The sequence below is a fragment of the Miniopterus schreibersii genome (genome assembly GCF_964146895.1).
Source record: "Miniopterus schreibersii genome assembly, chromosome: 2".
Classification (NCBI taxonomy): domain Eukaryota; kingdom Metazoa; phylum Chordata; class Mammalia; order Chiroptera; family Miniopteridae; genus Miniopterus; species Miniopterus schreibersii.
Window position 1 is genome coordinate 108,195,415 of NC_138102.1, and position 13,893 is coordinate 108,209,307.

A 13,893-nucleotide genomic window follows, 5' to 3' on the forward strand; every position below is an offset into this window, starting at 1 on the left:
ACTCCTCATCACTTTTTGATAAAAATTCTTCAAATTACATTAACCATTAAAAAATATATAATACATAGCTCAATTCTTGGTTTATGGAAACATCTATGTTAATGTGAAAATAATTTAGAATTATGATTAAAATGAGCATTTTCTTATTGCTATTGTCCATTTTTTATTATCTAGTGTACATTTTTATACTGTCATATACCACCTCACCTACCCCAGGCCACCCCCCCCCCCCTTTTTTGTAATCCTCACCCAAGGATATTTTTTCCATTGATTTTTAGAGAGAGTGGGAGGGGGGAAAGAGAGAGAAACATCGAAGTGAGACAGACACATCATTTGGTTGCCTCCAACACATGCCCTGACAGGGGCCAGGAATGAACCTGAAACCCAGGTACCTGCCCTTGACCTGGAATCGAACCCGGGACCCTTTGGCGTGCGGGCCGATGCCCTAACCACTGAGCACGCTGGCCAGTGCCCACTCCTTTTTAAAAACATATTTTCCAGTTACACAGTATTGAGATACCCTATATGTTGCAGTTTAACAGTAAACATTTATTAAGAGCCCACCCTGCATTAGGTGCTGATGTCCTCTGGCACCAGCTTGATGAACCTGTTTTCTCCGTGTTAGTCATAGTTTCTATTGAAAATTACCCCAAAATGAGTTAAACTGGACTTGCAGAAAGCATTGAGTTTTCTGTTGCCAAATTCAGTACACATTTCTCTCCTCTAATCTTGTAGACTCTATTCACCGTACTCTGCATAATACATTTTATTTTCTGGGCTTGCAGAACACTTCTTTCATAATTTCTCCCCACCTCCCTGCTTACTCTTCATTATTTTGCAGCTTTCTAATCTTGTGTCACCTACACCCACTCCTCCCACCATAGTGTCATATTCTGCGGTTTTATTGTTTTTCTACCCTTATAAAAAACACACACACACAAACTTGGGTGATTTCAACCTCCAGTGGTCACCTACATGAAAGTGTCTGCCAACCTAGGATCTTCAGTCCAGATCTCCTTCTGCACAAGACCTGTTGCCTGGTCCATTGATAATTTGATGTATTAAGTCATCACTAAATCAATAATACTCCCCCTTGACCCCAAAGTCTTCCCTCCTATATTTTCTGATAGTAAATGGCACCCCACAGTCAGGTGCCTAAGGAATTATCACCTTCACATCCAATCACCAAGCTCTGTTTCATTTCCTCAATTGCTCAAAACTGTTCTCTCCTTCCACTTGCTGTCCGTTACTCCAAAACATCATCGCTTAACTACTTTTAACAGGCTTCCTTGCCTTGATTCTTGACCTACTCTGGCCTACCCTCCATACCATTATTGCCAGAGGGAATTTTCTAAAAGTCTGAGCATGAACACCCCTCTGCTTAAAATCCACAGACATACACTTTAGCCTGTTTCGCTCACAAGATATTTTGAATTAGTCCGACCCCTGCCTGACACCCATGGTACTGTGTGGTCCTGGATCCTGGGCCTTCAGACTGGTTCTTATTTGCCACCTTTGCATTGCCAATTCCTAGTTGTCCTTGAAAATTGAAATTCAACTCAGCTTTTCAAAAAGCTTTATTTGGATGTCTGTTTAAGGACCAGACTGTGGATTCGTTCAGACCACGCCACTGTCATTCAACTATAACGTTCCTTAGAGGGCAGGGATAATTTCATGCGTCTGGTCTTGTTTGGTCATCCTAGGCTCGGGCCTCGGGAAGTCCTTCAGTTCCTGTCCCAAACTTTAAAGAACTTGGTTAAGAGAATGGGAGCAGGAGGAAACGAGGGGTGTTTTTCAGGTGGGTGGGGAAAGGCGGTTTGGGACTGGACCAGAGCCTTAAGTCCTTTCAGCTCCGGAGTCACAAAAAGGGCGGGCGCAGTTTCTACGGCGACGGGAGGAGGGTGTGGTCCCCCGGCCGCTGCCCCCTGGCTCCGGGTCGGCGCCAGCTGCCCAGACCCCCTCGGGGACAAAGGCGAGAGAGGCGGGGCGCGGTCCCGCGCGAGGCGGAGCCAGGCAGGTCCCGGCGGCGGCCCTTCCAGGGGAAGACGCGTCTGAGGCCATGGGGGCAGGAGGCGGGGTAAGCGGGGCGCGTGACGGGCGAGCGGGCCGGACCGGGTCGGAGCGGGCGTGCGGTCGGCGGCGCGAGGGGCGGGCGCGGGGGCGGAGAGACGGCAGACGGAGTTTTGGATCGTGCTGAGCAGCTGCAGCCTCGCAACCCGGCGTCGGCAGCTTTCCTGTTACTGGAACGCTGTTGCCTCGCCGCCTTCGGCGGAGGTGCGGAGAGAGGGGTTTTAGCGAACTCCTAAGACGAACCCCGAAACTGCTTCCAGCCCTGACCTCAACAACTCGGGGCACAAAACTTCCTTACCCCCTTTCTTCTTTTTAATGTTTTTTAATTGATTTCAGAGAGAAGAAGGGAGAGGGAGAGAGTTGAAACATCAATGATGAGAGAGGCATGGGTCGGCTGCCTCCTGCACGCCCCCTGCTGGGGATCCAGCCCGCAACCCGGGCATGTGCCCTGACCGGGAATCAACCTGGATCTCCTGGATCCTAGGTCGGTGCTCAACCACTGAGACGGCGGCAGCCCCTCCCCCCTTTCTTTATGTTCACTGCTTCTACGGACCTCTCCGTCCAAAGTGAATCCCTGACCATTCTCGGTGGACGGTCTGGCTGCTACTAGGCTATTCCGACCCAGCCCATAGCCCTGCACCTCCAGCTCAGCCAGAGCCCAGTCCTTGCCAAGAGAGCGCTTTGAGGTGTGTTCATCCAGAGCAACACTTTCAGGTGCTATTTGCTGCTCTGGGGTCATTCCCAGTGCTAGCATTTTTTTTTTTTTTTTCCCTTCAAAAGGGGGTGGACGATGCAAACTTTGGGATTTTTTTTTTTTTTTAAAGTGTTGTTGATTCGTGGTATTTGCTATGTTTGAAATATCCATCAGCCAATTCAGGGCTTAAGTAACTTGTGACTCCCTGGGGCAGGTTTTAAATTGACAGTCAACAATCTTAATTCACGCTTCACTGTTCAGGTTTATATAGAGACTTGGCAAATATGTGAGGCTATTTAAATGAAAATGGGACAATCAGTACAGCTTCCCTCTATTATGCTTGGATACTCGATCATATGAGAACTAAGAAATGACAAATAGAAGTGTCCTTTGTGACCAGCCTTGCTTGAGAGATTTAATCACCTACATGTGGTAGATACATAAAATCTAGTTCTAAGGAATTCTTCACAGTGGTCTGTACCTGATTGGTCCTGTGACTTGAGTCTTTTATTTCCCTTCCTTGTTTTAGTCTTTATCAAAGGGGTACCGACAGCCCGAAGGGAGTCTCTAGCAATGTGCCAGCCACTCTTCCCTGACGTCCCCTTTCATCTCCACACTGTCAGCAGCTTGGCTAGAATGTGCGCTTCTCAAACTGCAGGCCCAGCGCTGGGACTCGGTGGTTTTAGCTGACCCCAAACCCAGCATGTATGTGTTGTGACAGAAAAAAAAAAAAAGAGCAAATTCTGGCCTTACTGGAAACACAGTGACCAGATAAGATATTAAAGTGTCACTGCCTGACTTAGCATTGATTAGAGCATAATTTAGACTAGCAAGCTGTAGCCACTTTAAGAGAGGTCATAAAAAATTAGAAAACAGGAACAATCAATACAGCTTCTCTCTTTTATGCTTGGATACTCGATCACATGAGAAGGGGTTTGAAATGAAACCACAGAATGCCTGGAGATGAGTATGCGCATGGGGAGGCAAAAAGCCAGTTTTGAATACTCAAGAACCCTTGAGCAGAAGTGAGGGTAGGTGTTTTCTTTGTTGCTCTGCAGAGGATGACAAGTGTTGGCGGAGGATATGTTGCTCAATATCATTTCTTCCAACCAACATTTACCAAGCACCAGCCGTATTATCGATTAACAGCTGGGTGTGAAGTGGGGCGCCTGGAAAAACTGTGAGCTCTGTCCCAGAAATATTCAAGTACAGACTGACTGATTGCCATGGGTGCTCTAGTCTAACGAGTATCCCTGCCCAGGGTGGGAAAATGGGCGAGATGACCTCTTCCAGCTCTTAGGAGCCTCTGAGTCCCTGGACCATGAAGAGTTTCCAGGAGACCTGCAGAGGGGTCAAGGAGTTCTCTCTGGCACAAGTGAGAGTAATATAAATACATTAAGTACATTGTCTCCTGTTCACAAAAATGCAAAGGGAATCCCTGTAAGTCCTAGCTGGCCACAATTTCTGCTCCAAAGGTAGCCCCCCAAGAGCATAAAGATCAAGCAACTGTCAACTGCAATAGAAATACTGAAATCATAACACGTAAATCTCAAAAAAGACATTTCCTTTCTGGGCATTGACATTTGGTGTACACAGATAATTCATTATGTATAAAATACTGTGCACAAAGTAACACTGGCACCACTGCTTTTGGGCCTGCTTTGCCTACCAGACTTTGAACTCCTGAAAGCAAGGATTCTATTTTATTTATCTTTGAATCCCCCATGGTTAGTACAGTATCTGGCATGTATTTGGTGATCTAAACTTATTTTTGATGAATTGATCTAAACTATTTTAGATGTCTCTCTCCAGCAAATGGGTACCAAGAGCTTTCAATAAATAACCCATTGTCCTCAACCTTATGAGAAATATAAAAATAAAACACAAGCTCATCATCCCTGTTCCCAAGGAACTCACAAAATGAGATAAAAATATATACACCTAAAATAATTAACACTAAAGCTGTTGACCAAGTGACAAATGGTGCCCAGACAAAAGTGTTGAAATCCAGAGAGGAGACTAGTATAGGCTGATACAGATTGGTAGGGAAGCTCTGATCTTCGTGTAAAACAATAGGAGGAATTTTAAAACAATAATTTATCTTTACTGATGAAAGTATTACAAATGTTCCCCTTTCCCCCTCATTGATCCCCTCCACCCTGCACTCTCCCCTCCAGGCCTTCACCACACTATTGTCTGTGTCCATGGGTGATGCATATATGCACTTAAATTCTTATGTTAACCTCTCCCCACCCACCGACCCACCCCTGCCTTCCCTCTGAGATTCATCAGTCTGTTCCATGCTCCTATGTCTCTGTATCTATTTTGTTCATTAGAGTCCACATGTGAGTGAGATCATGTGATACTTAGTACTCTCTTACTGGCTTATTTCACTTAGCATAATACTCTTCAGGCCCCACCATGCTGTCTCAAAGGGTAAGGGATCAACAGGAGGAATTTTTGAGTTTTAGTTTCAGTTCCTCAAAGTTATATTCACTCTAGTTCTGAGCTGAATTTATTCATTATCTTTAATCTTTCACACAATACATAAACAAGATACAAAACATATTTTAATTCCTTTACTTCATACCTCACCATATATTTTGAGGATAAAAAGTGGCATTTGTGAAGCTTTGAGTGTGGGCAAAGTGTAATGGGGTAAGTGGAAGCCAGACTGAATGCATTAAGAAAGGCAAAAAATTCTTTGATAACCACAGAATTATCCAAAGCAGGGAGCTCATGGAATAAATCACAACAGAACCATTCCCCGCCCCCCTAATCTCGCAGTATTTAGTAGAGTTAGAATCAAAGAAGCTTAGAACTGGAAGGGAAATTAGAGGTCATCTAGTCCCCCCTTGTCATTTTACAGATGGGAACACTGAGTATAGAGAAGACAAGTGACTGCTCAAAATCTATATGGGACAGCACTAAGACTAGACTCCCAACATTCCTCAGCATCTTCTTCAGGTTTCAGGTTCTCTTCACCTACAGAGCTACCAAAACTGAACCGAAGAAAGAGCTCCACTTCCTTGGAAAGAGACACATCGGCGTTTATCTTCTACTTCCCTGTGAAGTAAATGAAGGGAGCATTTGACACAGAACCTTGGCAGGAAAAATTGTATTTATTCTTTCTCAGTGTTTGGATTTTATAAAGCCCACACTGAATCGATAGCCAAAATTCTACCATTTCTGTCTCCAAAGTTATTCCCAGGTTCATTCTTCCACTCTGTCCTCACTGCCACTGCCCCGGTGGAGGCCCTTATTATCGCTTGTCTGGATGCTTGAGATGGCTTTCTACCTGAGCTCCTCCAGACCATGCTCCATGGGATTGCCAGAGAGATGGCTCTAAAATGCAAATCTGATCTTGTCACCCTTAGAATAGCCACAGAGGCCCCAACACCCTACATGGACTATGCGACTCTTTATAATCTAACCTCTTCTCTGGCCCTCCACCAACAATGTCCAGGTACTATACTCAAAATTTCTGGAAAAGGCAGTGATCTTATGCTTTGCACAGTTTCATCCATCTGCCCTTGACTCTATGCCTGTCCTGTTTATTTTTCAAGGACAGTTCTACCCTGCTCAGGTGTGAAGGCTTCTTCAGCTCTACCAGCAGAGTTTGTCACCACACTGAAGTGTGCTCCTTTAGCTCTTTGCCCAGACCTCTGTTACTGCGTTGGTTGCAAGCACCCTAATGACCTGTCTCCATGCGTCTCCCCGCCTGGAGAATGAGCGCTCCCTGAGGGCAGAGGTCATGTCAGGTTTATGGGAGGAATTTCTCAGCAAGTGTTTGTAGAAAGGAAGGAAGGGTAGGGAGAAGGGAAACCATGATCATTTGCAGAGAAACAACTATTACTTTTGCTTGCCTCTGTGCAGGGTTTTTTCATATTTGTGTGTGTGTGTAAAATGAATGTTCCTACTTACCTCCCCCAGCCCCACTCCCCACTAAACATTTTACAGTTTGTTTTCTAGATCCTTCAGTATGCCTGATAAAGACGTGAACATCTTGTTTTCTCTTAAGTAAATATGGAATCATATTATACATTTTTTTCTGTCTTTACTCAATATATTATGGACATACATAAATACCTCATTTTTTTAAATGGCTATATCATATTTTATAATACATATGTGCCATATTTTTATATGCACTTCTTATATATAGACAAGTGATTCTTGATTTTCAACATTATGCTTCAATAATGTTGGTGTGACTTGTCTTCAGTCCTCTGAATAACTTCAAAATTGTGATGCTTTCACTATGTATCATAGTATCTGTAAGAACCTACCTACGGAGGGATTTGCAGAAGCTGTGACGGCATTTGTGCTGGTTCCTGTTCTGTCCCTATTCCATGTATTCTTAATTCCCTCTGCTCTTTCTAGTGTTAGGGGCTGAAAAAGGACTTCCACGAGACTGGGGTTTCACAGTGGCCTGCTGACGCGGCAGGAGTCCACCAGTGGCATGAGTGTGCTCTCAGACGCGGCCTTCCTCTTACATAAGTCACCACTTTAACTGGATTCCATACACTTATGGGAGTTATTTTTTCACCTTACAGCGCATTACTTATCCGTAGAGCTGTGCTCTGAAAGAAGGAGGTACAAAAATGGCCAAATGAGATCCAGGGACAGTGTTTCTAGCAAGTGCTTCCCGTTCCACTTCTTTTTCTACAGGCGTTAAGCTACCGAGTAACCACTAATATATCTATATTTTAGGACAAAAGGTATTTGTGGCCAGAGACTGCTTTACTTTGCAGTTAGCTCGGGGAAATGGGTCTTTTCTCTTGGTAACCTAAGCTACTCACCACCTCATTAGGTCCTATTCCTTCCCTGGCCCCTGGCTCCCTCTGCCCTAAGCACATGAGGACTAAAGCCAAGACTCCCCATCCCCGTACCTCGGGCCACCAGAGGGAAATGGAAGGAGCAGCAGAGACTCAGCCGCTGCGTTTAGGCCTGCCATGCTTTTCCCTCCAAGCCTGCCCTGTGTTCTTTACATGCCTGGGTGTGGGGGCCGTTGCTTATATTTTGCTCTTATTGCCAATTAATTTTTTTACTGTCCCTCTTGCAGAGCTAAAATGGATGCTAAAAAGCCAAGGAAAGGCAGTTTGACATCCTTCCCAATATTGAAAGCAAAAAAGAAACCAAATCTCACCTTTGTGAAGGTAAGGATCCTGGAATTTCATTTGGGGAACAGAATGGTATCGTCCGAAGACTTGGGGACCCAGGACCCAGTGGCGATTGTTGTGCCCCAAGCATTTTACAGACGGAGTAACTGATTCGAATGAAGTTAGCTACCCATGGCCATAACTAGTGAATGGCGGGCAGAATTCAAATGTATATAGTCTTTTTTTTCTTTAGTTAATATCTTTTTATATTAATGTATTAGAGTGACATTGGTTAATAACACTATATCATTTTCAGGTGTACAAGATTATAATTTGACCTCTATGTACCCTATTGTGTGCTCACCACCTAAAGCCTATTTTCCTTCCCTTACTATTTGTTTGACTCCGTTTACCCGCTTAGCCCTCCCTCTACCCACCTTCCCCTCTGGTAACCACCATCCTTTGTCTGGATCTATGAGTTTGATCTTGTTTGTTTTGTTAGTTCATTTGTTACTTTTTGGTTTATATTCCACATATGAGTGGAATCATACAGTTCTTGTCCTTCACTATCTAGCTTATTTCACTTAGCATTATAATCTCAAGATTTATCCACAATATACCTACAAGGAATATTACTCAGACAGAAAAAGATGGGATATTGCGGCAATATCCCATCTTTTTCTGGCTGAGTAATATTCCTTGCAGGTAGGTACCACATCTTCTTTATCCCGTCATTAGTCCGTGGACTCTGAGGTGGTTTTCCTTGTCTTGGCAATTGTAAATAACGCTGCAATGAACATAGGGGTATATATCTTTTTACGAATAAGTGTTTTCATATTTTTCAGGTAAATGCTCAGGGGTGGTATTGCTAGCTCATACAGTAGCTCTCTTTCTAATTTTTGAGGAGCCTTATAGTAGCTGCACTAATTTACATTCCCACTAACAGTGTACAAGGCAAATCTATTTTCTTTTTTTAAAAAAATATATCTTTATTGATTTCAGAGAGAGGAAGGGAGAGGGAGAGAGAGAGAAACAGAAACATCAATGATGAGAGTCATTGATCGAGCCCACAACCCGGGCATGTGCCCTGACTGGGAATTGAACCCCTAATCCACCTGGATCCTAGGTGGATGCTCAACAGCTGAGCCACACCCGGCCGGGCGCAAACCTATATCCTTAACCACTCTATTCCATACCTCTTTGCTGGGTAATGTCAACTCTGTTAAATGTCATCATATATAATTCCTTAATATATTTATTTTAATTTTAAGGAAAACAAATTTTGCTGCAGTTATAGTGATAGGAATTGTCAAAAATAAAATTAAAAATCACACTAAAGATAAATTCATTTATGTTGTATTTTATGATAACTGCTGGCAAATGGACAATATCATTTAAAAATACTATTTAAACTTATAACTATTGTCTTTACATTGGTAATTAAATGATGGGCCCTAAATAAAGGTCTTTTCACCATCTTTATTTTCTCCCACTGGACTTCTTATCCAATGAATTGAATAGGCTTAAGTGATAAAATGCAGACAAATCAATAACTGCCCTCGAACATAAAAGCTTGAGTTTCAGTGGGTAGTTATATTAACTAGAGGATGAAAAGAATGAATTATAATCCTTTCACCTAAAAAACATTGAAGATAAGAAAGTTATGAATCTCGGCATATCAACTGCCCCAAGCAGGTGTTGAAAAAATATTTTGGATATTTAAATAAGTTAATAATAATTTATATTTATTTTATGATATTTAATATGTGATAAATATGTTTATAATATGTAAGTATTAAATATGTAAGTATTTTCTACACGATTCTTGGTAGTATTTCAGCTAAGGGAATTTTTTAAATGTAATTTTTAATAATTGATTTCACCTGGCTTTAAGACAACACATCTTAGTATAGTATTCAGTAATACACAATTTCTAATATTTGTAATAGTAACATATGATTATATTAATATAATAATCTATAGTATACAGTAATATATGATTCTTTTTAAAATGCCCCCATCCATTTGTCTAAAACATGGTAAAATATTAAAGATCCATTGACTGCAGCAAGCCCTTTGTGTTTGATGTCTACCGAGAGTCCTATCCTTGCTTAGCTGTCAAGGACCACAGAACTCTGAGTGGCTCTCGATTACACAAGCTCTCTCTGCCCTTCAGGAAAATACTCTCAGTTTCTGGAGCTCAGTTATCTCAGCTAGTAAGTTGGAGGATTTTTGGAGCTCGGTTATCTCAGCTAGTAAGTTGGAGGATTTTTGGAGCTCAGTTATCTCAGCCAGGAAGTTGGAGGATTTTGGGCTGTTCTGCATCTCTATTCAAATAGAACAGTGTTGCCTTGCAGCCGACTTCTGGGACCCGAGGAACCAGCAAGACTGCAGAGTCTCCCATTTGGCCTCAGGAGAAGAACCTGGGTGAGGCCTGGGGAAAGGAGCTCTGTTAACTTAAGGTGTTACTTTACAATTTCCCTGATAATTGCTGAGTAAGCGCTACACAGTATATCTGAAAGCTTGCTTAAGCCACATTTTCTATTTTCAGCACTGGAGGATTAGGTACTTGTGCTATTGTTCTTCTATCCTTTAAGTTATTGAATTGCTGAATACCTCCCCTCACCACCTTTTCTAACTATATTATGCATGTGTTTCTTTACGTGTTTACTGTCTGCCTCCCCCTTGAGAACTGCACTGTTCAGTGTTGCAGCCACTGGCCACATGAGGCTCTGAAGCCCCTGACATGGGGCTGGTCCACATGCAGGTGTGAGGTGTGCTGTAAGGGAAACATACACACCACATTTCAAAGGCCTGGTGTGAAGAAATGAATGTAAAATATCTGATTGATACTTTTTTATAACTTGGTGAATTTTATAGTATGTTAATACCTTAATAATTCAAAACTAGTTTTATACCGATTACATATTAATATAGTATCCTGAATATATTATTAAATACAACATATTGTTAAAATTAATTTCATCTGTTTCTTTTTACTTTTTTAAAAAACATTGTAGTGATAGATTTGAGAGAAAGAGAGGAAAGGGGAGAGAGAAACATTGATTTGTTGCTCCATCTACTTATGAATTCATTGGTTGATTCTTGTATGTGCCTTGACAGAGGATCAAATCTGAAACCTTGGCGTATGGGGACAATGCTCTAACCAACTGAGCTATGCTGCCAGGGCTCTTTTTACTTTTTTAATGTGGCTACCGGGAAATTTTAAGTTACACATGTAGCTTTCACTATGTTTTACAGATAGTTGCTCTGGAGTGGAAGCTCCATCACAGAGCACATACTGAGAGCCTACCCATTTCAGGCATTGCTCTGAGCGCTGGAGATACAATGGAGAGCAAAACAGAACTACAACACCCCAGAATAAACCTCTCATGCAGCTTAACACTGGGGTTCTTTGTAGAAAGATCAGGTGGTACATTTACATACTGAGAATGGTAATGACCAGCCCTCATTTCCTCAGCTGTCAAGAGTTGAGATTGGCCCTAGCCGGTTGCTCAGTGGTTAGAGCTTTGGCCTGTGGACTGAAGGGTCCCGGGTATGATTCCAGCCAAGGACATGTACCTCAGTTGCAGGCTCGATCCCTGGTCCTGGTTGGGGCACGTGCAGGAGGCAACCAATCCATGTGTCTCTCTCACATCAATGTTTCTCTCTCTCCCCCCCTCCACTCTCCCTGAAAAGCAATGGAAAAAATATCCTCGAGTGAGGATTAAAAAAAAAAAAAGAGTTGAGATTGAATTTAAGCAGTGGATCTCAGCCTTGGTTGTATATTACATATTTACAGTCACCTGGGGGAGGTTTTAAAGACCACTGAAATCAGAATTTCTAGGAAGTCACGGACATTTTTTTTAAGTTTCTTTCTGTCACATGGGGACAGATGTCTACTTAAACACCAGCTGTGAGACCCTGGCTATGTTATTAAGTCACTCTGTTTGCTGGTTGCAAAACTGGAATACTTATTCTTCCATCTTCTGATTGCTGCGGGCTTGCTGCCTGGCAGATATTGGAAGCCCAGTCAATCATAACTAAAGAGAGAACAAAAAGCAAAGATTCCAATTGCCAGTTTTGTCTAGGTTTTCAGTGTGGTACGTTGTTAATTATGGTAATGAATTCACCTTTTAAATGCAAATGAAAAGCTCAGACTAGAAGAGCTTATAAGGGACACAGAACTAAGAATTAATACATTTAAACTATAACAACAAACAGCCGATCTAGAATTGGTGGCTCAATGAAAAATGGGCACACGGGGGGGCAAAGGTAGGTTTACAGTTGTTCATTGGGAAAATAATACAATAATTAATAAATAATAATACAAGAATAAAATCTGTCTCACGTTCTCACAACTGTAAACCTACTCTTACCCCACCTTGTATGAGACAATGTAATATCTATGTTTGGGGTGCATTTGGTGTTTGAGGAAGGCCACTTACCTACTTTTCCCCATTCTCTCCTAGGGCCCCATTTTTCCCTCCGAGATCTACGGAGTAAGTACTGGTTCCTTTGTTCTAAATTCCTGTTGCTCTCAATTAGGACCCAGAGAACAAAGGCTTGAGTTTATCTCCAATGGCTATGTCAAGGACTTGAAACAGGCATGGGGAGCACCTCCGAGTCCCAGCATTAATCAGAGAGAACAGAGAACTTCTCTTTGAAAGCTTCCTCAGGCCATGGCAAATGGAGTCTCTCTGTTTGACATTGGAAGTGGGGATGGGGAGACGTTAGAAAGACAACCCCCACCCCACATGTGCTCAGTGTTTTACATTTGCTCCTTTCAACAGTATTAAAGTGGTCATCACCCCCACTTTACAGAGGAGAAAATTAGGATCCTAAGAGATTAAGCAAGTTACCTAATTCTGCTAATAAAAGCTGAAATCAGGATTCTGATTTTATTCTGTAATTCATTAATGCTTTTCAAAAAATGCTTTTTATTATTAAATGTTGAGTACAGTACATATTAAAGAATATTAAGTATATGTGTAAGGTATAAAGAATAATAACACAGTGAACCCCTTGTGTGTATCCAACACACAATTTACGAAAGAAGTACTCTGGGTGCCCCTCCCCACCTTATCTCACCCTGTTCACTGACCCCCTCCGAGATAACAGCTGTCTTGAGTTTTACATCTATTATGACATTGCTTTTCTTTATATGTTTCTAAATCTCCTAAAGCATGTACTGATATATTTTGCATGTTTTTGTTCTGCAACTCGCTTTTCATGCTTAGAACTAAGCTAGCATGTGTGGCACCGCATTCAGCTGGCTTTGCCTTGGATTGGTCAGGCCTTCATTCTGACGGATCAGTGTCTGTACCCTGTAGCTACTGTGAATATCACCTCTGTTCTTGGTTACCTGTTTATAAATCAGTTTCACTATATATTCGATTGTATGAGCACATCACACTTCCTACCAGTTTAACGGTTGATGAGCACATGTCTTTTTTCTTGTGTTCTTTGCTATTAAAAGTGGTGCTGCTGTGAATGTGGAGCATTTCTCCTACTGCATATATGCAGAGGTTTCTAGAGGATATAGTTAGAGGGGGAATTGCTGGGTACCAGGGTATGTCAATGCTTAACTGTACCAGATAATGCCAAACGGTTTTCTGAAACATTGGTCTTGATGAATTTTGCCCCCATTAGTATGTATGAATTCCAGTTGCTCGACATCCTTTTGATCACTTGATATAGAGCGGTTTTTTATTTTACCCACTTAGTAGATAGGTAACAATATGATAATGTATTTTAATTTGCATTTTGATGACTATTAATGAGATTGAACCTGTTTCATGTGTTTATTGGCTATTTGTGTTTCTTCTTCTGTGAGGTACCTGGTCATGTCTTCTTTTGCTTAAATATTTTTCTGTTGTGTTATCTTTTTCTTAGTGATTATAAAATATATAAAATATATTTTACAAAGAATGATTCTACAAAATAATTCTACAAAGAATATATAAAATATATATAAAATAAATATAAATAATATATAAGTAAACATAAATAATATGTAAATAAATA

At 41.7% G+C, this 13,893-nt stretch overlaps 1 protein-coding gene across 9 annotated transcripts in view; it reads left to right on the forward strand.

Annotated features, from left to right (window-relative positions):
• Positions 1–1,989: 1,989 nt before the first annotated feature.
• DYRK4 (dual specificity tyrosine phosphorylation regulated kinase 4) overlaps positions 1,990–13,893 on the forward strand; it is a 45,410-nt gene continuing 33,506 nt past the window's right edge. For 8 of the 9 annotated variants that reach the window (XM_081129255.1, XM_081129257.1, XM_081129253.1 and 5 more), the window contains exons 1-3: positions 1,990–2,077; positions 7,830–7,923; positions 12,339–12,368. In XM_081129255.1, the coding sequence (XP_080985381.1) occupies positions 7,837–7,923; positions 12,339–12,368 (117 nt within the window). In that variant the 5' untranslated portion in view covers positions 1,990–2,077; positions 7,830–7,836. Of the gene's footprint in view, positions 2,078–3,897; positions 3,971–7,829; positions 7,924–12,338; positions 12,369–13,893 lie in introns of those variants that run through there. The other variant, XM_081129254.1, reaches the window with a different exon arrangement.